We start from the raw sequence: 26798 nt of genomic DNA, 5'->3' as shown, positions 1-26798 counted from the left end.
GAATAGTCATTTCCTTGCCTACGAACACGTTATTTGCAGAACTTCAGTGCATTAAGAAGGATCATTTGTCTAAGACTGTTCTTTACGTACACATTCATGCAGGTAAGGAAGGGGATACAGTCCATCACTGTCATGGCTGGAAACATCACATCTGAGGAGACTCATGAGTGAAGTGGTTTGAAAGTGCAAGACTGGCTTGACTACAGTTCACAGCATAAGAAAACATCCAGCCTAGCAAAACTAATCAGGGGAGCTTAACCATCTAGTGAGCACAGCATGGCTACAGTGAAACGGGTAGATTTCTTATTGGAGGGAACACGGGTAATAAACACATGAATTAAATAGAGTTGAATGACCAGTTAAAGAATTGTGAGAAACCTATAAAATGCAGAACATTTCAGCTAGTCTTCCTAACAGAGCTAGAGAAACCACTGGCACAGATACACTTGATAGTGAGCCGTTAGCTGAAGTCCTGATGCCAAAGGCATATTCAGGAAACAAAGTGGACTCGAACAAACACCATGGATACTTTATGCAGTGCAGATACATAACGAAAATGAAACATTGGGTCTATTTAAATGAAGGTTCATCACCCTGCTCAAAGAAAGAGACACAAACTGCAGAGTATTGTGTGCATCAACAGAAGATGGAAATCCAAACAGTAGAACTGCTCATCGTGGATCAGGGCAACCAGCCACTAGCAGACAAAACCTTTAGACACAGCATGTGTTTGTACCATGCTGTATAGGATATTTTATTAGTATGTCATCCCCATGTTTACATTAGTTATGAATATAAAAAATATAACTTTACTCTCAAGATGTTCTATGCCATTTATCAGGGCTATAAGAAATGTTTTATCTGTACCTAAAATAAACACACAGTTGACTTAAATATTAAAAGCACTGCTCAGAATGCTGTTTATCCTACAAGAACCTAATCTTTCTTGACTGTGTCCAGCGTTTTAACTCTTTTTGTTCTTTTTTAAGGCTTCTTCACAGAAAGGTATCTTTTTAAGAGGCAGGCCTTTATGGGCTGGTGGTCCTTCGACTAACTGAGAAGGTGTACTTCCAACTGTTACTAAGTGACCAGATCCAACCTGAAAAGCAAAATAAATGCATTGCAGTTAGTATTTAAAAGAAGATGAGACTTAAACCAAGAATTGGTCTTTTGAAAATATTATTGAGAAGGTAGAGATGCATGCTGAAATGTTCCAGGTCTACTTAAATTGTTATTTATACTAAAGTCACAAACTGTTCCATCAATACAAAGGAGAAGATAGAGTGATTTTATAACTTTATATACTCTGCTTTTCTGCTTTCATGTTTGATCTTACTAAAAGAAGAAAAGAACACCAAGCCTTTATTACAGTACAAGTTTGTTGTGCAGTGTTATTTGGATTTGTACATAATATCAGCCACAGTTTTTTGCTATATATTAACACTTAAAAATTCAAAAAAAGTACAGCCTGTTTCTCTGAACACAATTGCCTGTATCTGAAAGAGACATACTGAAGATGTTTGGCAAAGAGGAGAAAACAAGATTTTTCCACAAAAATAAATTGCCAGCAATATTTGACATTTGCCATACTTCTAAGGAATGCAGACAAGGAATTTCATCTGGTGTTGGTGATACATTCATTTTCCTAAAAGACACCTGCAAAATGGTTACCTGCTTCCTTGCTTTTATCTACAGTTATTGCAATATTGACTACAGAATCATGAAGATATATTTTTGTTAAATTCTCTCCCTCCAAAGAAATGAATTATTTTATCATGAAGCCCCAAATAAAACCTAACCACGTGTTTCTCTCTACTAGCAATTTTCAGAACGTTCATATTTGTATCTACATCTTCCAGATGCTTTCTGAAAAATATTGCTGATTAGAAGTCTTCTTTATATATGCACGTAACTACATTTTTCCATCCTATATCTTGCATTACTTACTGTTGTGCCCAAGCCTTTAATATCAGTAGAATGGACTGCTCCATTTTGAGTCTTTGATTTAGATTTGGAAGCCTCTATTGATTTTTCCTGAAGCCTTTTTGCTTTCTAAAGATAGTTAGAAAAAAAAAGGTGAAATTGTTTTAATCAGAATGAATTATATTATTTGTACCTGTCAGAAAATACACAAACAAAATGACAAAACAAAGGAGGTAAAAATCTGTTGGCTTTTCATTTCAAGTATTCTCCCTGTGGTTTGTGACCCTTGTGTACTGAGGACCTGAAAACAGAATAAAGGGACATGGCCTCACAGTGACCAGAAGCAAATAATCATTTCCTGAAACTCGTTGGCTTTAATCTTCCGACTGCAGCTTAATATGCTGTTAGTCTTTATCACCACAAGAGCACATTCTTGTCTTTTTTTAGTATGTCATCTCCCAGGATTCCCATATACTACATATTTACACAGCTAATCAGACCCAAGGCTATACTGTGCCACGAAAGCGTTTATACATCCCAAATGTAAGATACAGCATTTTATTTTCTTGATTTTCATGAAGCTTGAGTCAGTCCATCCTTCAAGACTGTCAAGACCTTTTTGAATGGCAATCCTACCTCACAGCATGTGGATTGTTTCATCCAGTTTGGCATTATGCATGAAAGTGAGAAGAATGCATGCTTATCCAATATCCAGGTTGAGAATGTTATATTACTGTCCTGCATACAGATGTGTATATACACAGATACATGTACGTATGAATATACACATATCTATTACTCATCACCAATCTGTGTCTATAATCAGAACAGTAGAAGTATCAAAGATCATATTGCTCTGCCAATACAGCTCAGAGTTCACTCCTCTATGTTTGTATGAACATAACATTTACTGCATCTTCTGCTTGAATAACCTCATCATTCGTTAAGAAAAGCGTTAGGAACTTCCCAATTATTATAACTACACCATGAATGCACATTTTGTTCCACCAGATTTTTTTGTTGTTTTGTTTTTTACCTTCAGTGCTTCATAGTTTGATGTCCGAATTAAGAAATTTTCCCAAGATTTGTTTACCATTTCTTTCTGCTTATGGACAGCACGAATCTGTAATATAAAGCAGATTAACAAAATACAACACAAACCTCTTTCCATGAGCTTTCCTGAATTCTTTGCTTGTGCTGTTAAGATAGTACATCTATGTCCCTTTATGTCACCTTAGCTCATCCCACTCACTTGAATTTGGATGACAGTGCTGTAGCAATATATTTGTTCTTTAAAACTTCAGGTACGCACCCCCTTAAAAACAAAAAACCCCACAAAGCTTACCTTCTGTGCTGCAAGGTAACTTTTCCCTTTGTTTTCTAACACATGTTGGAAGAGCCCCAGATCTTTCATGACTGATTTTGTATATGCTTACTCTCAAATGATGAATAACAGAGATGGCATCATTTCTGGTGACAGAAGTGCATGCATGACATTCCCTCCAAAACACTAGCATGAGATTTGAGACATCTGTTCCAACTGGTCTTACTTCTCAGAAGGGAGAAGAGGATGAGACAGTAGAAAAGCGACAATGCCTAATGCCTGCCTTATAACCGAGGCTGGACAATGTTTATAGCTGCTTGCTTTCAGGATGCTAGGAAGAACAAAGCCCCACTTAATGAAGTAATGAAGCTTTGTGAGCATTCAGCCAGAGGAGTTTAAAACAAAGGCTTACATTTCATTTTAAGAAACAGATATGTTAACAATAAGTACTTCAAATTGTTATCTGCTACAGACAGGTGCAACTCTTGCAGTAACATAATTAGCATTTCTCATTATACCATTGTTGATACATCACTGATAACACTACTTTATTTTTTCATGTTACTCTTTAAATAGTGAAAAAAAATATATACAAACAGAGAACTGGGGTTAATTGCATTTAATTTAAATTTTATGCTGAAATATTAAAGTATCTTAAAGCAATGAATCCATTTAGGATTCTGAATATTTTATAATACAAAAATCATTAATCAAGTTGACAAAAAAATTCTTTGGATTTCACTTGCATAAATACTCCTTGACTTGCCTGTGTGTATGTTTTTTCCTCCTCTTGGATATCTTGCTGATGACGATTTTCAAGCAGTTCAGTCTGGTAAGCAGTGACCATTTTTCCAATATTTTCGGATACTTCTGAAATAACTTTCAGTATTTCCTCATCTGAACCAATAGGTCTGAATTCTTCTCTTAGTTCTGCACACACTTCACTCCAAACTTCTCCAACCTGTAGATGGAACACACACAGCATGCTGATATTTATCTCTTTTTTCTTTATTGTTGCTTACCTTCTCAGCATCATTATGCGAGGTTAAACTTCAGTAATGCTATACCAAATTCATTCAGAGTAATCTGCCCCTAAGCCCTTCCCACCCCCAAATTCACCCCACACAGACTGGTCACCATGAATGCTGATAACTACAGAAGAAACAGAAATACAAGGTACCAAATTACAAGAGTGAAGAGTCTTGATGGCTTTTTTTTTTTTTCTGTAAAATCTCAAGTTATGCATGTTATCAGAGTAAACTGTAACATGAGACGTAAACAGAAATTGGAATTATCAACTAAAGGTCAAGTATCACTAGCTTCTGACCATCTCAGCTCTCACAGACTTCTTTCCTAAGCTGAAAATTGGGCTGAATTAAAGCATCTTTTAAGCAGGATGGCCCCTACAAAACTTGTTATGAAGGGAGTGTATAAATAGGAGAGGGAACAGCTATGAGGATGGATAGTGATAGGACAAGGGGGAATGGTCTTAAACTGAGAAAGGGAGGTTTAGTTTAGATCTTAGGAGGAATTTTTTCACCCAGAGGGTGGTGAGGCACTGGAACAGATTGCCCAAGTTGGTTCTGGATGCCCCATCCCTGAAGGCATTCATCCCTGGAGGCCAGGCTGGATGTGGCTCTGGGCAGCCTGGTCTGATGGCTGGCGATCCTGCACACAGCAGGAGGTTGAAACTGGATGAGCATTGTGGACTTTTTCAACCCAGCCCATTCTATGAATCTGTGATTCTTGCTTCCTGTAGGCAAACCACTCTGATACTTTACATTTGACAATATGGATGGGTACTGAGTGTGGGTACTGAGTGTTTACAAGGATGGGAAAGCACAGAAAAGCCTTCATCAGAATATGTTTACTGTGATCTTTAGTAGCAAAACCTGTATATATGCTGACCCTGCACAAAGAGGCAGGCCAGCTGTCCAGTCCCTCCCCAGCTCCTTACCCCACTCCTATTTCTTGAGCTGGCAAGCAGTTAAAACTACTTTTTTTTTTTTTTTCCCAAATTATTCTTAATTAGCATTGTTTTCTAGCCTGGTTCACTATGCAGACACAAATATTTGTAGAAATACAAAAGAGCCAAGAAACGCTGGAATGATGGAGGTGGGATAATTTCCTTTGATGCCAAATACCTGTTTACAATTTTATAGAACAACAGGTGACTTGTGACATAGATTACAGCTTGTGAAGGGCTATTTCTTTCTCACATCCTGAGATAATTTGCTATTCTTGTAAAAATATATTCAATAGAAATACGTCCTTCCACAACACTCACCTTAAAGTCAATATACCGCCGTATGATAGCAAGTGTGACAAAATCCTTAGAAGACAAACCAGGCAAATTTTCAAAACCTAAAGGAATATTAATGATCTCAGTAGTGACAGTCTGATCAATTTATCTTAAAATATAACAGTCTAAAAAAGACACCACCTTATTTATATATAGTCATATGCAAAATCTTCATCACAAGTACATCAGTAAGTCCCTCTTCCAATCCTGAGCAGGATTTAGGTGATAAAATCCCTCTTTTCTTAATAACAGATTCACTTTATACCAGCTCTTCCCTTTTGAGCAGATCCAGTGACCTTCCAATTGCTTGTAAATCCAGGTTAGCGCTGCACTTGCTATGGTTATTTCCTTTTTTTTTTTTTTGTGGGACTTTGATTTGGCTTTAAAGCAGACGAACAGTTGAGTGTACAGGTCACAATTTCTCCAGATGCATTTTAGCACAGAGTTTGTGAAATATCTAACAGGAGAATGGTATCACAGGATCTCCAACACCTTGTTTCAAAGCTGAGTAGTGAAGATTATCTCCACCTCATAGACTTGAGATGAACATAATGAATCCATCTTAAAAATGTATTTTTAACAATATGTGGGAAGGAATAAGAAAGAGTAGTATGGTTGCTGGGACTATACCTCATATTTTGTGTATGCTGAACATTCATTCTACTCAGTGTTTTAAAAAACTATTTCTATATAGCCTATTAAAGCTATTTCTAGATTTCAACATACCATCTGTGTGATAACTGGAAACACAGCATCTGTTTATTATAGCATAACTACATCGTGTTTTGAAGTTAAGACATTTCATAAATAAAGATCAATTCACACTGGAACCACTGTTACAGGCTGCTATGAAGCATAACTACACTAAGAAAAAGATGATAGAAAAAGACTATAAGAATTCTTAGCCTTATCCACTTCCACATCATTTCAGTACTTCATAGGAGACTTTAAAAAGTACATAAGTAACATGAAAGGTATGTATAAATACAGAAGAAAGCTGGAACAGAATCGCATGCCTTTTTGATTTAATGAAGAATTCAGCTGTGATGATCCAAGATCAACATTATTAACACTAATAAGAAGTTGGGTTAAAACAGAGAAAGAACTGGCCATAGTTTGTTAGAGACACTGAAGATATTTTGAAATCAGCTGGTTCCTAGGGTGGCCAGGGAACTGGTTGAAAGCAGACTCAGAACTATTACTCACTATCTTTGAACCCACTGAGGACAGACTTGAAAAGAACAAACACAATGCCTATTTTTAAAAAGAAAAAAATAGAAGACAAGGAACAGTGGTTGAATCCAGTTTGGGTAGCTAAGTGGTAACAGTCGAAATACTAACATCCAGCATGAAGTAATAAAAAAAGACCGTGTCATTCTGCCTACTATTCTGTACAGCCAAGCAAGAAGGCTTATCAAGTATCTACTTTGGATCAGGTTTTTAGACAAAGGTGTAATAACTATTTATATTCAATGGGCAAACAACACATAATTAGAAGAGAGTGCAGCAAATTGAAGCCAAAGAAAAGAATGCAAATTAAAATACCAGTTTGAAAAACTATTTTAAAAACACAGAATGTAATTCAGTAAGGACAAAAGCAAAATTCATAGAAAAAGTCAACTGTTCAGATCCAGATGTTAGATGACTGGAGGCTGTACAAGATCACACATATCAAGTGAGGAAATGCCATTGTGACAATAGCAATTGTTATATTATTGCCAGTATGGTTATTTACAAGATGAGAAATATAGTTCTATTAGGCTGTGAGGCTTCTGCTGGAGTATGTTCAGTTTTGGGACATGACAGATCAAGAAGAATGTGAATCAATTGAAAAGGTTCAAGAAAATGATGAAAATAATCAGAGGCTATTCTAGGAAATGACAACTCTGGGTAAAGAATGCAGAATGCAGTACTTCTAATGACAAGAGATAATATACGTGAAAGATACTATGTGCAGGAAAATAAGTGTCAGAACATTTCGATGAAATTTTCAATTTGATTATTGAAAGCTTGCTAATGGTAAGGGCAGCAAAACATTGGTGAAGTCTTGCAATCCCCATCAAAAGAGGCTTCTTAGAAGAGGATGAGCAAGCATCTAATAATAACAGACTATTGATCATCTCAAGTTCCTTTTTTTTTTTTTTTTTTAATATTAGAGACTTGATCGACTGCCAGTGAACAAGTTTTATTTAATGACAAATATGACACTGAGAAGGCAATTCATTTGTCTTACCTAGTTTGCACAGTAATGAATAAAGTTTTGCCCGTATGTTTTCTGAAATTTCCACAATGGCAAAGCTGGGACAGCTGGAAGGCATGGGGATGACCTCTTGCTCTTTCTGGAAGCTGCCAGCAATAGGCCTCTTTACATCTAAACGTTTCAAAATATAACAACAGTTGAAGAGGCAGCATGGACAGTATGTTCCCAAAGCTATTAAGATTAGAGGAAATGCTATTTTAGTCATGGAGAAAAAAAAAAACAAAACCCACACACATCTTTGGCTTGCAGCTACTGACATTATCTCTTCTGTGGTGCCTCCTCCAAAAGAAGGTAGTTCTGTCTTAGACTGTGGACAATACACAAAACATTTCAACAATCTGCCCAGAAATTTGGTCCACGAAATATTAATTAGCTTGACTAGAGATTCGTGGTATCACGGCACTCTCCTTTTCTATTTTTACAATATATGAAGAAACAATGTCATTTTTGGAAGAAATTAAGTAATTTTCCAGCATTAGAAAACCAGTTTAAAGTACCTGTAACGGTTCATTTTTCCCAGTTAATGTAGGAAGTGCCATCTAGCGGCCAGACTCCAATAAAACATAAATGAAGTATTCTGACTTTGCTGAGAACTGCAGCATAAACGTATAAATATTACAGTTTACTCTCATCAGGATTCTGGCATCAAAAGCAAATATTTTATTTTTATATTTATTTATTTATTATGTGAGCAGCTTCACTAACAGTTTCACATGTATCACAAAACTTACCAGCAATCCTTCCGTATCGATCACGTTGGACTCCCAAGTCCATTTCCTCCTGCCTCCATAGCTGTATTAGCAGTTTAGCTGCTGTTTGATCTTTCTCCCCCCGCCAAGCACTGATGTGAATAATGGTTTTGGGATTGTCACAAAACTCACTGAGGATCCCAAGAATTACATTGCACAAGTTTTTTTGTTTTAACTTGGTGAAGAGAAAAGGAAAAAAAAGTTTCAATTTGTCATAGCACAGAATTAATCTACATTCAGATTTAAAAAACAAAAAGAGGAATTCTGTAATATGTAATTAAGTAGAAGCTTTTAATCACAGATATTTGCCCCCCAAAAAAGGTGTCTAAACTTTCAATCTCTCAGGGTTCTTGCCATGCAATGTTCCATAAATCAAGGAACGTGAAGGGGAATTTATGTAGGATCATGTGAGATGCCTGTATGTCAAATTACTTAATAGGTACCTCCAGGCTCACATGCAGATGAATTAATGTTTTTGATGATGTGCTACTACCAAGATTTATATTCATAAGAAACAGACTCAGAAGGCAGAGACAGTACCATAGAAGATTTGTTTTCTTCTGTGGCCAGACGTTTGAGCAGCAGGAAAGGGCCTTCAGCTTTGTGAAATGCTTGAAGTGAAATGCCAGTGCCAGACACAAGCCACAGATCCATAAAGATAGCTATTACACTACTTGTAGCTGTCATGTTGCATGTACAAAATAACTTTAAACGCCAAAACTTTTAAAGCCTTGAAGAGTATACTATCTCTCCTGTTACTAACTTCAATATGAAGAATGGAGGTGCTTTTCTAGCAGATATGTCATTCAAAATAAAGCATAGCTTGAGTTTCCTTGCAAAAAAAAAGTCTCGGTAAATTTAAGACTCTCTGCCAACTGCTTATTTAACAAAAAAGATACACGGAATATCTTTCCAGTCATTTCAGAGCAGATATCTGGTGTGCAGATTACATTCCTATCTCAGGGAATTATGCAGACTGGCCTTCTTGTCACTACTACAACAGTCTTAGGAGATACCATTAAAAATACATTTTTCCATGTTGTTTTACTACTCTTTCATTTTGTAATAAAAATAATAAAAATACCTACTGCCAGCAAATCCAGAAGGAAAAAAATGCCCTGTTGTTCTAGAAAATAATCCTCTGCAATGTAGCATCCAATGACACATGACCTTCAACAGAAATAATTTCAATATGTAGGAACATTTTTATGTTTCAGAGCATTCTACAAATATTCCATTTATTTTCCTGAATTACATAAAAATACTTAGTATTCAATAAGCTTAATACCTTTAGGGAGTAGAAGAAATGATTTTCATATACTTGCACTTGTGTTTTTTCATTTACACTGTGTAATTAAATAGAACCTATATTACCACAATTTCTTTTCCTGTAGGTGGCACACCTTCCTCAGAGCAGCCAAGAAATTTGGCAAGTTCATTACAAACTGGATAAGAATAGAGATTTGAACTAAAACTCAGTAAAAGTGCTAACATTAAGCTATACGATATTACTGATCTGGCTCACTGTAAAGTTGTGTAAATATTCCTGCAGTAGAATCACGAGAGTGAGACGATGAAGACTTTCTTTGGGCAACAGGGCTGGCTTCTCCCAGCTTAAACCAATCATGAAAGCAGCACTCATAATGCTATTGCTGTCTTCAATAATTTCCAGATTAATGCAGAGACTGAAGGGTTTGCCTGCATCACTGAGCTGTCTGTTATCCCAGACAATGATATTAAATAGCTTTCTGTATATTTATCAAACACTGACTTCAAACAAGTTAACTTTTGATTATCCTTTTGTATCTCTGAAAGCAATTTTTGAAAAATTTCTAGTCCAGTATAGGCAGTATAGGCAGTCCACAAACACTTCTAATGCCTGCACAATTTTTTGCTAACAATGGTCTATTATCAATTCGTGTTCACTCTTTGAAGTAATTTAGAGACTCCAACCAGAAACTTATTTTCTGGAAAGTTTAAAGTAGCTCTGCATTGAAGTGTCAGCAGGTCCCTGAAGGCACTCAAGGCCAGGCTGGATGTGGATCTGGGCAGCCTGGTCTGGTGGTTGGCAACCCTGCCTGTGAAAGGGGAGTTGAAACTACATGATCATTGTGGTCCTTTTCAACCCAGGCCATTCTATGATTCAATGAGGCCATTCTGTGCAGGGAGTTGTATTGCTGTGTAGGGACAGGGAATTAGACCATCTCACTGTGTCTAAGTAATTTATGCAAAATATCTCTGTTATTTTTGTATTCTTTTTTAATTAGTCAACACTAACTTTTACATGTTTTAAATGAAAGAAGGACCTATATTGCAGAGAAGGCCATAATATTGCAGATGAAAAATCCATAAGCTGCTATTTTTAACAACTGCCACTGCTAAAACACTTCTTTACTAACCACAAGCAGTCCAGTGCACTGAAAAGGAGACGATTGTGGCCCAGTCCACTGTGCAGCTTCTTTGGATCCATCTGAATGAATGGGATAAGTAAATCCACTCCTTCATAGCTGAAGAGTTCCTGTTAAAAATAATTAAAGCAATACTTTTCTGAAATAATATTTACTAAGTAGCTACACATCAGAAAATCAGAAAGAAAATTTTACATTTAAAGTGTATATGTTGTAATAAATTTGGCCTCATACTTAAAGTGGGATATATTTCTCATAATTTCTCATAATAAACTTAAAAGAACTATTCAGTACTGCTTAACTGATAATCCAATTCTTCAACACATTTTCATACTTTTATTAAAAACATGTAAATTAGCAACTATATAGGTGAGACACTTGCTAATGGATTTCTGAGGGATTTTATTTCTAACAGCCACACATAGCAGTTATCAGCTCTGACCTTCTAGCAATGAAGTACAACTGGCATCTGCTACTGATTTAAGAAACAAACAAACAAAATATTTTCTGTTCATGATGAGGTAGAAGGATACAAACCTTCCTGTGGACATCATTTTCACAGAGAACAGACAAAATAAAGAATATATTAGCCTGGATTTCCAGCAGAATGGCATCATCTTTTTGTTCCAATTTGTTTGCTGTATACTTCAGGATATCTACAAAAGAAAACATTTCATACATGTGCATGTTCTATATGGAAGTCAGAAACCTATCTGATACATGAGTTATATTGCTAATTTTGCTCTCATTAAGATCTGAATGTTTTCACAGTTTTTTATTTTTATTTTTGGTTTTGTTTTCAGAGGAGTTTAATTTTCAGCTGAGGATATAAAATATGTTGTTTCTAGGCTTTCTATTAGACCATACTCTGAACTCCAAACAATCTTGCCTATTTGTTCCTTTCAGTGCAATTCTTTCAGAGCTGGAAAACTGATTATTGCAAGGTAAGAATTTAAAATAGTATCAGAACTTAAAAACTACATATGATAGTAGGAATTGTTACTGAAAAAAAAATCTAAATAGCAGTGATTATGAAGTTTTATACTGATTGTAATCCTCATAAAGTTATTTACTTGAAAATACACTGGTTTTGATTTTCTTTCCTCTTGATTCTTAAGAGTTGTGGAAAGTCACAATATAGAAACAGACTCACAACAGGATTTCCTACAGACAGTACAAATAATGTGCAACAAACACGGTATAATGACAGAAATAATAGGGTCAGCTTTCATTTGATTAAAAATCAAACTACTTTTTGTATTTAGGGTACACACCTACACACCTAATAAAACACATTGTAAGAAAAGGCATGAAAATTCTCAGTGTCTAAAGAAATACACAATAAGCAATAATATACAGTAAGCAATAAAAACCTTGCTTTACCCAGTAGCTGGCTAATAGCTCCCTGGTCACACAAATTAAGGCTCACAGCATCATCATAAAGGGATACAACAGATTTCAGCACTCTCAGACTGTAGCGCATTTGAGCAAGCTTGCTGCCACGACCACCTGTTCCATGGAAACTGTTACCTTGACCAAAGAAAGGATCTGCGGGGCAAACATAAAGAGTATTTTCATTGGCAGACAACGTATGTTCGTAATAATAACGTTCCCAGAATTTTCCATAAGTAAAAAGAAGGCCTTGCCATTGCAAGTAAGCTAAAACCAGCAAACAAATATCTTACTGCTAAAAAAGCTTCCTGATTGAAATAGCCTATTAGGAAGCCATTTTGTGAAGGGCTATACTACATGCAAAAAAAAAAGTTTGATTTTGATTAACATTGAAAATTATTAGGTTTTTTTTTTATTATTATTATTTATTTTTACTTTATTAGGTTAATAAGGGGCATCTTCAAAGTTTTCCATTTTTCCTTTCTGCCAAAGAAATTAAGGTCAGGTGAGTTGTGTGCTGAGGTTACTGTGGTATGAAAGCCATGAATGTCTACTGACCTTGACCTATACACCACTCTAGAAACACAAGGAGAAGAGTATTCGCTTGGCAAGACAAATATTTATCAATTAACAAGGGAGCCACTGAAGCTAAAATAGCAATTGCATGAAGCTGTAATTCCTCATATTGGGCAGCAGACCAGTCATGAAATCCAGGCTTTTTATGTGGTTTTACATAATCCAACAAAGCTGGCATCACATCATTTTCACTGAGAAGCTGCAGATTCAAAAGAGAAAGAGATAGCTACAGGTTTCACATGCAAATAAGAAAAATCTTTATAGTTTGCTTTATCTATCCTACATTAAAAAAAAAATTATTTTTTATTGGGAAAGGATGTCAGGAACAGTACAAGTACAGACAAGCTGTGTTTATACTCTGTAGCATTCCCAAAGTCTGTGGTTTGTAAAACTTTATTATGCTCTTCAATTGTATCTCAATAATGCTTTGCAGCCACTTGTCAGCTCATTTTTCTAGCACTGCCTAGGTTTGCAGCTTCTCTAAAACAAACCACACTCTGCTTTCAAACAGCAAACTTGGCTTGAAGTTACATATAGTGTCTAGTTCTGAATTCTTGATTTAGAGAACAGTTTGTTTCAGTTTACTGGACTATGTCAGATGAACAGATAAATAGAAATCGTGAATTTTTTACTTATTTTCTTTTTTGGCTTATTGTATCTTCTGTTATCTTAGAACTTGCCTGTACAGCATGCGGGTCTTTAGAAAAGATCCCTATTATGTTAAACAACAACTTCTTCATCTCAAAGTCTTCGTAAGAGTAGGTAAGTTTAAGACCTTTTAACAAAGGATTGGGAATTTTAGCTGTGAAGGAAATCGATATGTTAATAGATACATTCTGACAGTATTTCAATTAAAAGAAAAAAAATACTGTGATTACATAGTATGAAACTTCTTACCTTCAGTAAACGTTGCAAGTACTATTAACAGCATTGTAAATCCACTTTCCTAGTAGGCATTCAAAAATAAATACATTAATTGAAACAAATTGCTGTAAAATTAAAACTGATTATTTAATTTTGTTTTCTCTTTTTCTTCAGAACATAGAATTTAATGTATTCTATAGCAAAAAAAAGAATTTTATGAAAGAGTTCAATTTGGACACTGTACAATACTTATTAACAATTCTTTAAAGCCATGTCTCACCCAGCAAATCTGAACTTGTATGGGGAAGTCCCAAACACGTGCTCACTATTGTAATCTACCACACAGGAGAACAACATTCTCAGTGCTGTGAGATTGAGGCTTTTTTTTTTTCTTCTCTTTCAAAAAGCATTTGTGCACACAGAACTTTGTACATCAAGGTCATCACAACATACAATTTCAGCTTCAGTGCTTTACAATTAAGCTTACGAAAACTGCATGTATGAGCAACTTAGATTTACAAATATGATAGTGCTACTAGACAACCAGAAGGATAATCATGTCCAGTATCACTATGGACAACAGGGGTTGTCCACAGAACACACTGGAGACAAAAGAGCTGTTTCTGAGATGATTGGAAACCAGGTAAATGTAGTTAGTAGGACACTGCTCTTGAACAAAACACACATTAAGTTGGCCTCAGCACTCAGGCAAACTCATCACAGGGCCTTCCACCACCACACAGCGTGAGCAGAGGTCACACTATTTATTTTTAGTACAAGGACTTAAAATGCCATGTCTTTGTTATTGTTTCTTGTAGGAAAAAAACTGCCTTGTTTCTGCAGCCATGTAAACAATTTGAATGCTTTAGACATCAAATATCTTTCTGCGATAGTATGACAGACATTCCTCAATGTGAGTGATAAAATGGAAAAAATGAATGAAGAATCTGTAATCTTCACACAGACTGTACAATCTATTTGGCAATATAGTCAAATAAGAAAATTCTGCAGAGGTTTAGGTATGAATTCCCTGAAAATAACCCATTCCTGAACAGCCAGTTGATCAGTTTGATCAGCACAGACAGTAATTTGATTATTTAGTCATTCTGCTTTTATACCAGCATCCTAAATCTCAACTGTAAAGCAAGAGAGTAAAAGAATATCAACAGCCATAAAAAGTTGCCTTCTATCAGATTCCTCATGAAAACATTCTGGAGCAAAAGAATGACGCATCTACTTTTTAGACAAGTCATGATAATGCATTTAGGGCTACATTTAGATGATGTGGTTTTAGAGAGAATTTATCTGTCTCATTAACTGGATCTAGTCAATTTTCTTTTCAGCATCTTATTTAATCTGAGGTCATTTTTGGAGGTCATTTCTTACAAGGCTAAGGTACTTCGGTTAAATTTGGGCTATCTGAATACAGCTGGCACTTTTGCATCTTCAGACAACAAATAAAACATAGTGCAAAACTCACTGCTACAGAATGGCACATCTAAGAACATGTACAGGAGCACATTAAAAATATTAGCTAGCATACCAGACTAATGACATACAGATTTGTAATCTCTCTGAGATAGAAGGAGCAGCAGAAAGAAAAAAGATTTCTGGTTTAGCAGACCTAAGAGCTAAGCACTGAAGACAGATTTTAACAAACAGAAGCTTAACAGTGAAAACTATTTAAATATTTAAAACTATTTAAATATACAATAGAAAAGGAAAAGTTACCAGCCTTAAAAATACAATTATGAATACTTACAATCATAGATGCTGCAGAGTTTTCAGCTACTAACGTGGCAATCACCAGGAGGTCGTTCCTTAGCTGACGATCAGAATGGCGAAAACCCTTTATGAGCCGGTCCACAAATGCTTCCTTCAGTGCACTTACAATAAAGTGAAAAGCATTTTACTCTCTCCTTATTCTAATTTTAGACAGCTCTAGATATAAGGATCCTCATTCAGCATCATACTTTTCAAAGTCTTATTGTTAAACAACAACAAAATATGAAATGAATTCTTACGTGTACCACTAGAAACAAGCATATATGCACCTTAAGCATATATATGCACCTTGCCTACAATTTGTATTTCAAATTGCATCTTCTATTGTATGTGCTATAATGACTTACTTAATTGAAAGACATAATGCTTACTCAATTGTGGATGTTGTTGAGTGGTTATTGAGAAGAGATGATACAATCCCAAGTAGCAAAAACAGTGTAACTCACTGAGAACTCATTACCTACCTCAGCAGAAGATTTAAAACAAAGCCTCAGATGCCATAATACAGACTTGCTTACTAATTTTACCACAGAATCATGGAATGGCTTAGGTTGAAGATTATCTAGTTCCAACCACCTGCCAAAGGCAGGGTTGCCAGCCAGGGTTGATCAGGCTGCCCAGGATCCCATTCAACTTGGCCTTGAATGCCTCCAGAGATGGGGCACCCACACCTTCTCAGGGCAACCTGTTCCATCACCCCACCACCACTTATAATTATGCAACACAATAACAGTGCTTTAGGTTTCTCCAAAATTACAACAGTAATTCATAAAATGCTTCACTGTACTTACTGTATACATTCCAAGCTAGTGAGTTGATTAACAACTTCTTCTTTTGAGGTATTTTCTAGTAGATTCCATAAGATTTCTGATGAGCGGAACACCAGCTGTCCTGAGGGATCAGTGCCATTTAGATACGAACAGAGTCTGCTGGCTGCTTGAGCCTTCATCATATGTCTGCAATTTACTCCTGAAATTATGAAAATCTGAACAATTAATTCTAAGTAGGTCAGTCATTCTTCTAGAGAACAAATGATCAAGGATAGTAAGACTGTTGAAAGAACAATCTGTACTAACCAGAGCTGGAGAGGTGCTCAAGAGCTTTAAGAACCCACAACTTCTCAGTAAGTTGATTTTCAACTAATGCTAGAGATAAAACAAGAGTTTCTGCCAATCCTCCTAATTCAGCCATCTGAATCTTATAGTTTGCACTTGTTGGCTGGTAACCTGCACATAGAATAGGTTTTATTACAACACAGTAAATTCAGATTTTTGGTTACTTCATGAATCATTCATCCTTTATCAAAAAAGGATTGAGATGGGAGTGGCGTATTTCTTTAGATTTAAATCAATGGAAAAAATCTAATAAAACAACAGGAGCTGATTATATCTGAGTATTAACAGTGCCTAAAGCATACTCAATAGACTTACCTTCCAGAAGACTAAAATGTTATATAAATACATAAATTGCTTTCTAGAATGACAAGAGCGAAACGATGTGCAGGGAGAGGTCTTCCTTCTTCAGGTCATGCCATACGTGCTGGTGCAGGACCTAGTTCTTTTCTTTAGTCTCTGCACTAGAATTAATGCCTTCCACTATCATATTACTTAAAGCATGTGAATCCAAACTTTGATTTACATGCCTGAATTCCTAATGCATCCCTGGTTTTACTTTTGCCCATGAACATGGGAATCCATATTTTATCACTGAATTACAGAGGAAGGGGGAGCGCAGAGAATTTACATTTACACATGTTAACTTGTGAATGTAAAGTGTATCTTAAATAGCTTAAATATATATATTAAATAACACAAAACGCAAATAACACACACAGTGAAAGGCTGTTTTAATTAAGTATAAACTCTCATAGGTTCTAAATGGTATCATTTTATAAATAAGAGAACCTTATGGACTGCTCTAGGAAAATATCAGCTCAATTTCTGAGGGAAAGTTTCAAAAGATCCAAGGAAATATTAGCAATTGTGAAAAAGTACAGTAGATAAAACAGAATATCACTGCAACACTGTCTGGCATGCCAGCATCCAGCGCATCCAGCAATAGCAGCCTCCCACATCTCAAAAAACAGAGCAGACCAGAAAAAATTACAGGTGGCAAGGTAACAAGTATTATTAAAGGCACTGAAAAGCTTACTTACTAACAAGTTCAAACAGATTTGGCATCTTGACCTCGTAAATATGTGAATAAGAGGGGATAGCACAGACACATAAAATGAAGAATGCTTAGAGATGAAGAATTTGATTCACAAAGTCAGACTGAAATACTTTTTTTTTTTTTTTTTTTTAAATGAGATAGCACATTATTTCCTAAATCTGGAGAAGAAAAATAAAATCTCTCTGTCTTTTAACATTCGATTATGTTGACTGAACTATTCATAGACACACAGCTAAATGCATACATAGGCACACACACCTACATGCTCGTAGGACTTGGAATTTCTCCTGTAAGTTAAGAACAGATTTAAATGCTTCCATGCTTCCAGAACCTTGTGAGGGCTGTTGCAGTGACAGTTTCCTTAGGCCTCCAGAAATAAATGATGACTAGCCAGAGGGCCCAGGAGCTAATGCTACACCATGGGAACACAGCAGGGGGGCATACTGAAGTCCAGCAAGCTACCTCAGCTGCGCTCTGGATCCACACTGCACCAATTCTCACCTGTAGCTTGGCCACATTACAACCTAGTATTGCCTTCCAGCACTGATCATGTGCCCCTCTAAGAGGGGATTCATGCCTGACTTTTTCTTGTAACAGACTCTGACGTCGTCATAAGGAATACATAGTAGTGCATTCTGACTAGTTTGCATACATATCCATACTGCACAGGATCATGCCTGAGCTCATCTGCAGCCATACCCAGCCTCTTTCTGCAGATAAGTTCCAAAATTTATTCAGAGCCTATGCTGAAATTTTTCCATAAGGACATGATTAAAATTAGATGGGTTCAGAAGTTGCTCCCTTATGAGCAACACAAAAGAAACCAGAGTTGCTACCTATACATAGCTGAAAATTATGTTTCCTTTCTTATAAATCTGGTCCTAATTAGTCTTTTTTCCTCTATTACCCATTTTTTCAGAGAGCTTGTGACTGCTTCACATCTTCTGAATACTACTTAATCCTAGTTGTATAACTGTAATAAATAATTCATTGCACACTGATGAAATAATTTAATACTTTGAGTATGTATGTCTATAAAGATGTATTAATTGTACACTCAGCAATGCTACATACTTAATATAAGAGTGACTATGGTTATATAGAAAAAAAATCACCTAATTAAAGGACCTATTTCAAACCAGCTGGCTACAAACACAGATTTCTTCTGACATTTCTTCTTGAAAACACTGTGTTTTACCTGGAAGTAGTTTTTTTGGCAGCTCCATCTTATAAAAGCTAATTATACACTTACAGATTTGTATTCTAACTCGAGAACTTGGCACCCTCATCAAATAACCTGCCAGAAACAGAAAAACAAAATAATGTACAAAGTTAATAATTGTTATAGAAATTCACCATCATTCCATTTTCAGTACTTAGCGTTTCCTCTGGCCATACCCCCTACAAATCTTTCTATTTTGCGAGCAGTTGGATTATAAAATACTCCAGGAACCAAAACCCCAACACTGAATACGACAAAGTAGCCTTGGAGGAGTAACATAAGTTTTATCCAAAAGTGACCTCCTCTGCTTTATGGCTACAGATCCTTATGAGACAGGATGTTATTCCAGAAGGTACTCAGGAGAAAGCTACTACACCAGGCTGCTGTCATCATGTCAGACACTCTTCAAGCAGACATGATATGACACAATGGGAGCATGAAAAGCATTCCTTTTCCACAGGATAAAAAGAAACCCTATGAGACCTACCAGGGCCCAGCATAGATCATATAAATAAAATTTCAGATTTTAGTATCTCTTTTTGGACAGGCTACACTAAGGAGAATCTGGAACTATCTGAAGCCCACAGCCCATTCTTTTATCTACCTGGGAATATGAAAATGAAGACTTAAGAATGATTTCTTTGCCATCGATTTGAAGGACAATCTTTCTTCCATTTGTGACAGGCTAATTGTGCTACCCTGTACTATTAGAACTACTGATGGATACCTTGCCATCCATACTATTGATGGAATCTTTACCGTCAGGTGAGTTGATAAGTCAGTTTTGCTTCACATACTGCTTTTGATCTACAAGACTTGCAATACTTCCTTTGAAAATCACAGATATCACATGCAAGGTCATTTAAGAAGATACTGTGGTACTTAGATATCCAGTGACACTGATAGATGAGTTTGACACTTTTTCCTCTAAAGGTCTCTTAAAATGGATAGAAACTTAAAGCTCAGATGCAAGCCAAAGGTTAAGGTCAGGAACTGCTGCTCCTAGTAAGGCACAGCATTACACTGACTTGCTGTACTTTGCCTTTGTAGGTGATAAAACTCAGGCTTTCAGGTTTTGAAGGCAGAAGCTGAAATTTAAGAGCTACTGTTTCTAACACCTTTATTCCATTTGGTTTCAAAGACTAAAAGGAACATATTCCCCTTATCCCAGACTTCAGTGTAGTAATACACACATTTCTCAGAGCAAACGGCAATCAAACAAGTTTGATTCAAACAAGTTTAGTTCTTCAACTGTACTGATAAAGTTATCTCACATAGCTTCTGACATTGGCAAACAGGTAACTGCTAGCTAATCCCTGGGTTAGCTGCACAGCAAAATAAGAGTGGTATCTAAAAAGCACAGAGTACTGACTGAATAATCAAAATAATTGATGTGCACTTACTACAGAAGTAACAAGCAATTAAAATTGTGCTAATAATTCAGTTCATTTTATATATTGATGGTGTTATGGCATCTCAGTCTACACTCACCAAGTTGTGCAATGGATTTTGAAACTGCCGCAGAATAGTTTACTTCATCTGATAATTTCTTTTTTTGAAATGGCAAACTACAAAATGAAATAAGGAAATATTACAAGCATGTTTAAAATACTGCAGAAGAATATTTTAATATACCACCAGGAAAGCTCAACGGTTTTTTTTCCTCTCCTTCCTTCAAGCATTTTTGCAAACATGGACACTTTTTGCAAGACAAATACATCCTCTGCCATGCTGTTTCTACACTGAGAGCTCCAGTTCCACAATTTGGCAACTTCATTTTGGCAAACAGTAGTAGGTATTTCACAGAGAACATTTCCATAATTCATATTTGGCATAATCAGAAATTCTTTGAACAAACAAATGTCAGTTAAGTGTGGAAGATGGAATCCTCGAACAGAGGTACTATCAAGCTATTGCAGAGTCTCACTATGAAGAGATATAAGCAGAGATGGAAAACAAGATCATATCCCCGGGCAAGACCTCTAGAAATAGATGAAAATAAAACCAATGAACTGACTCAAAATAGTCCAATTACACATTCATTTTTAAAAACAGGATATTAAGAAATATCCAATAACACTTGCAAAATACTCAAATATGACATAAACATGTAAGAGCTAAAAATTCCCTAAGAGTACACATTACAATACCATGCTGAGGTCTGTGCTGCTCACAGTGCAGAAACAGCTTTCCGGTAGGTTTACCTCTGTAAACACAGCCAGAGAAAAGGAGAGATCGAGTAATAGAATAAATGTGTGGGGTGGGGAAGGGTGGGGGAAGAAAAAGACACTGAAATAAGAGGGAAGACAGGCAAATAGCTGCAGCTACAAAAAAAGTGGAAAATTCTGCTATGAGAGTTCTAGTATCAAAAAGGAATTGTTAAATTGCAGCTCCTCCCCTAGTTTCAGGCTTCTCTTTGTCATGTTAAGTAATGAATTGTGGGGGAATTTCCATAATATAACAATTAAAGTAAAACCCAAGGGCACAATCATTCAAAATATATAAACATAACTAAAGTTGCTGAACTACTACAAAAACCTACCACTACACTACTCACAACTACATTTCATTGACTCTATATCCTCATTCCCAGTTTTGCCACGTTTCTGCCACACACACACAGGGAAATGAACCCCCATGATGTACTTTCTCATTCTCCACTGTGTGGCAGCAAAGTAAAGCAGTATATCTGCTTTTTGAAGTAAAAGATTCAGCTCAAAAATGTTACTTTTACTAAAGCCAACAGCTGAAAGAAAGCTATGCAAAACCCTTTTTGAATACCAGCTCACTCATTTACTACGTGGCATAATTTTTCTCTTCCTTGTTCTCACCAATTGTAATAGCTGACTAACTTGTTACAAAAAAGTCCATGAGCAACTTATAATTTACAAGTTCTTCAGAAGAAGGAGACAGGTATGGACAAGTATGGTAACACCTGAACTCTATTCTACTAGTAATTTGCAGTACAGCATGACAATGAAGATGTTAAAAAGTTTATAAAACATGTTCGTAAAGCAACTTGAAATCCTCCAATTGCCATAACATTTCCTCTTTTGCAACATGGCCTGTCATTTCCCAAAGCTTACCTTCAGCTATTTAAGTGTCAGTTTTTTAAACTCACTGAGAAAGCTCATTTGAAACATCAAAATACACTTCAGCAAGACTTAACAGCTGAATCTCTTGAGGGCAGCAGCCCTAGAATCACTTAACTCTAGGCAATGAAGCACCTTGGGGAGTCTTACTTCCAAGTAAGCTGGAAGTTTTGCATGATGTAATATGTGGCTCCACTGATTCTTGGCTCCTGAATTGTGTCTTTCATGCCAGTAGAAAATGGACTCTAAAAACTGTTCATGAAAAGGAAGGGTGACATAATAGATACCTTGCAGAAGTAGATGCCTTCTATTGCAGGTGCCATAGGAATACAGGAGTTCTTTTAGAAACTGTATGAATGTGTTAACAAGTAGTGTTTGAAATCTATAAAAAAGCTTAGATACTTACCCACATAACTTAATAAGTTCACATACGGGCTCAACAAAAGCTTCTTGTTCATTCACTTTTTCTGCACACAGGTTAAGAATGTCCATTATTTGTGTTAAATCCTTAATGGGCTTTTAATTTAAAGCTAAGGAAATCCAAATGTTTGTTTTGCTATGAATTAAATGAAGAGCTTGGAAACTGTATCATATTTCAAAGACAGAACCAAGAACAACCAAGGCCAGCGCTTTTAAAGTTAGAAGAGTAAAATGAAGCTCGTGAGTCTATACTTTGATCTTTGGAAGCAGCCTTCCTTTTACAGAAGTGAAACTCCCACAGGTCTCATTTAGCTTTTTTCTCAGCTGAACTCACTGGAAGTTCAGAACTGGGTATCTAAAAATATAGGACAGAAACATCATTTAGGTAGATTTAAAAATCATTTAGGTAGATTTATCTATCTAAATTCTGTCTGAAGCAGCATTGTGGTATTTAAATCCTCTCCTAATCTAGTCCCATAAAGCTTGAGAATATGAACCTAAACATATATTATCAAATTTAGAGGCACAAAATCAAAACAGAACTGGTCACTGGAACTTAGAAGTTACTGCAAATCAACTTACTCATGAATACTGACTGTAAGTGCTTAGCCACAACTCAATTATGAAGTAATCTGAAAGCTAAAACCATTGTGGCAATTAATTGAACTGTATAAAATTAATCACATTTTTCCAAATGCCCACATTTTCCCTAGTACTTCCAATTACTCCCTTCAATTTTACTGAAAACATACAGAAGTTTCAGATGAATAGTCTTCGTTTTTCTTCAAAGACTGTACAGCTGAGATTCCTCTATTTAATATTGTAGCAAATGAATCAGGCAACCAGGAATCCTGCTATCCTAACAACCTCAGCTGTATGTGCATAAGATCATTGATGAGAGCAGACTTGGGTTATCACTGCTCTTCATGTACAAACAAGAATGGTTTGCTGAAAAGACAGAATATTACCATACATAGCACACCACAACTTCAGTATTCTACAGAGTGGCAAAAAGGATACAAGCCCATTTTCAAAAGACTTGACTACCTTCTTGAGAACTTTCAGCTGCTCATCTTCCAAATCGCTCTTAAATATAAGAATGGAAAATAGCTTTTAATTGCAGTTTGCCTCAGAACATCAAATGATTATATTTGTCCCCTTTAATTTTAAATGAAAGTGGAAACCAGATTAAAAAGTCACAAGACACAATGAAAAGCGCTTTGCAAGAGAATTAAATTCTTCATCAAGCCACAAGCTCTAAATACAGAGTTTGTAACTAAAGAGACTTTAAAACTGCATCTCTTGTTCAAATGTGTGAGCTCTTTCTACTACATTCTTTGGGATTTTGTGAGAGCATACTGCAAAAACCAAACCTATATTTCCCATGACATAAATGTGAATAAATGTAGCTATAAATTGCTTGGAACTGAGCTCTACCGCTGTTAGGAAACTGCCTGCAAATATGAAGTTAGAAATGGCTATGTCAGTTTGCCAGGGCACGCAGTATTCATTCCAGCTCTCCTGAGCATCTTCACACTGAGCAAGAGCACTGCAAATTGAGTCAGGCCAGAAAGTTATGTCAGGAGACTACAAGCCCAGAATCCTGAGGGCATTTCATCAGATACTCCATATTGCGTAGAGAAGCAACAAACTACACCATCCAGAATATTCTTCAGTCTGTAAGATTATTCTGTGTCAAAAGGGGAAAAAAAAAAAGACATGGACTAGTTCTCAGCAGGACTTAAAAAGTGCTATAAAAACACCAATCAGTTCTTATTTGAAGAATGTAAATTATTAAGTTTTCAGATCAAAGTGACTAATGGCATAGTGACTTCAGCCTGTCAAATCTTTCTGCAAACACCAAAGACAGTCTGGTAGACTATGAGATACTGTTCTCCTGTGTGCCCAGGAGGTTGTATTTGCTGTTGAACGCTGAACTTTGAATAATGATCCTTCTGGATCACTAGCAGTTAACCTGGGGGGTTGGATAAATTTCTGACATACTTTCAGTAAGTCTGTACATACTTCCATTTTTCAGGTATGGGCTTCAGCAGTCTAAAACTCCAGATAAACCAGTAACTGTACATCTAGCTTCTGAGTGAGCATTTGTCTCTTTTGGAAAAGTGTCCCTGTAAAGATACACAGGGATATTTAACAGACAAAAAAACTCATAGGTATCATTTTCCATTAAAATGACTATCTTCAGAAGAAGCGCTATTGCACAGTTAGCTCAGCTTTGTGCTCTGGAGCCCCAGCCACCAAAGCAGGTGGTTTCCTGGGGGCAGGTACAAACGTGGTTGTGTCAAATGCTTTTCTACACCTCGTTATTGCCAGTGCAGCAGAAACAACGTTTTCTCGGCCTTACTCACGGAGCTTGCATCTTCCAGCAGCTTGATGGCGCGGTTCAGATCCACCGGCCCCACCTGCGTCTCCTGGAAAAGTCACACTTCTTAGGCATGGCTGTTAGACCGCGCTTGCAAGGTGCTTAGACCCTAAATGTGCAAGCGCCACCTTATTCCAACAGCAAACGACACGCGGACGCAGGATAACATGCGTGCGGGGCCGGGCTCCGGGCAGCTCACCTGCACGGCGTCTGAGGCGGCCCTGCGCCGCTCTCCGCTGCAGCGAGAGGGACCGAGGGCCGGGGAGCGAGAGTGCGCCCGTGAGCCGGGGGGCTCGGCCAGGGAGGCCATGGATCAGGCTGCCACCCGTCCGCCGCAGCGCGGCCTCCGCTGTTGCCATGGGAGCAGAGCGGCTCCGCCTCCCGGCACCCGGGGTAAGGCCCGGCCGGGCGGCCCTGCGCCTATCAAAACAGGTGATAGAGATACAGACAGATCAAAAGTCTTTGGCTGCAGGGGTGGCTCATATTAACATGATTAATCGGCTTTCATTAACAAGTAATTTTTAACTCCTGTGGCAACAAAGAAATATTTGAGTATGGCAGTAGGTTTATTTAGAAGCTGCGGTAGCTGTTCAAATCTCCTGATGGTTTTTATAAGAAATGAAAGATGAGAAGAAAAACAAGAAAGAAACCTTGATGACTCCAACTACAACCACAGCACTTCTTGCTCTCTATTCCCAGCCTGCGTGCTACACCACACATATAATACCTGCCCTCTTCAGTAATGTGTGTTTACTCCTCACGTATGCTATGCAGCTCTCCTTCCATCACAGTGAAAATACTCAGCATAGTAGGTGAGAACTCCAAGCTAAATGCTTACAGGAAACTCAGTGACATCAGGCTGGTGGCCGCCCACTAGTGGGGTTCCACAGACCTCCAGTTTTGGGCCAGTTCCCTTTAATGTTCTCATAAATGACTTGGATGAAGAACTCAAAGGAATGCTAAGCAAGTCTGTGGGCAACACTAATTGTCACTAGTGTTTATAAATATCTCATCGCTGTTTATAAATATTTGAAGTGCGGGAGTCAAGTAGATGGTGTTCAGTGCAGTGGTGTTCAGCAACAGAAAATGGGGCAACGGGTAAAAACTGCAACACAGGAAGTTCCATGCAAACACAAGGAAAAAATTTGCTGCCAGAGTGACAGAGCACTGGAGCAGGCTGCGCAGAGAGGTTGTGGAGTCTCTTCTCTGGAGATATTCAAGACCCACCTGGATGCCTACTTGTGTGACCTAATGTAGGGCACCTGCTTCAGCAGGGGATTAGATTTGATTATTTCTAGAGGTCCCTTTCAATCCCTACAGTTCTGTGATTCAGTGATTCTGTGAAAACAGGAGGTGCTGTTGACTCCTCTGAGGGTAGGAGAGATCTTGCAAAAAGATACTGGCAAACTGGAGAGCTGCACAATTCACCAACTGCATGAAGTCTAACAAGAGCAAGCGTCCAATTGTACTGCTAGGATGGGGCAACTCTGTATATACAGGCTGAGGGACAAGAGGGTGGAGAGCAGCCCCACAGAAAAGGATGTGAGGCAGTTCTGGGGGAAAACATGAGACTGCAGTGTGCCCTGACAGCCAGAAGGTCCAGCCATACCATGAGGTGCAGCAGGCCCAGCACTGCAAGTGGGTGAGGGGAGCGGTGGTCACCCTCGTCTGCATGGTCTCACCTCCAGCACTGGGTGCAATTTGGCTGCTACAATATAAGAAAGACATGAAACTGTTCCAAAGTGTCCAAAAGTGGGCTACAAAGATACTGAAAGTTCTAGAGAGGAAGATACAACAGCAGCAGCTGAGGTCCCTGAGTTTGCTCAGTCCAGAGCAAATGAGCTGAGGAGAGGCCTCATGGCAGCTGCAGCTCCTCACATGAGGCAGAGGGCAGTGCTGAGCAACAGGGCCCGAGAGAATGGCATG

At 37.3% G+C, this 26798-nt stretch overlaps 1 protein-coding gene across 1 annotated transcript; it reads right to left on the bottom strand.

Moving 5' to 3' along the window:
- CFAP69 (cilia and flagella associated protein 69) lies at positions 1–25328 on the bottom strand. Its single transcript, XM_052692519.1, has 23 exons — positions 25072–25328; positions 24859–24921; positions 23510–23575; positions 22476–22585; positions 20469–20545; positions 18954–19052; positions 16660–16809; positions 16375–16552; positions 15561–15684; positions 13832–13880; positions 13615–13736; positions 12917–13133; positions 12350–12514; positions 11504–11622; positions 10958–11076; positions 9647–9728; positions 8541–8733; positions 7783–7920; positions 5535–5611; positions 4014–4208; positions 2960–3046; positions 1948–2052; positions 1–1099 (listed from the first exon to the last, which is right to left on the bottom strand). The coding sequence occupies exons 1-23, from the start codon at positions 25180–25182 to the stop codon at positions 965–967; spliced, it is 2781 nt and encodes a 926-aa protein (XP_052548479.1). The 5' UTR covers positions 25183–25328; the 3' UTR covers positions 1–964.
- Positions 25329–26798: the final 1470 nt, after the last annotated feature.

The sequence above is a fragment of the Tympanuchus pallidicinctus genome, unplaced genomic scaffold (assembly GCF_026119805.1).
Source record: "Tympanuchus pallidicinctus isolate F22 unplaced genomic scaffold, pur_lepc_1.0 scaffold3, whole genome shotgun sequence".
NCBI classification, from domain to species: domain Eukaryota; kingdom Metazoa; phylum Chordata; class Aves; order Galliformes; family Phasianidae; genus Tympanuchus; species Tympanuchus pallidicinctus.
Note: the sequence above shows the minus strand (reverse complement) of the source record. Positions and strands in the feature narration are given on the sequence as shown.

Bases quoted from the DNA above. Each gene is read 5' to 3' on its own strand.
- CFAP69 (XM_052692519.1), bottom strand. From the start codon at position 25,182: ATGGCCTCCCTGGCCGAGCCCCCCGGCTCACGGGCGCACTCTCGCTCC. The intron at 16,553-16,659 runs GTTAGTACAGAT...TCATAATTTCAG, and splicing joins TGAGCACCTCTCCAGCTCTG to GAGTAAATTGCAGACATATG. The intron at 4,209-5,534 runs GTGAGTGTTGTG...TTCCATCTACAG, and splicing joins GGCGGTATATTGACTTTAAG to GTTGGAGAAGTTTGGAGTGA.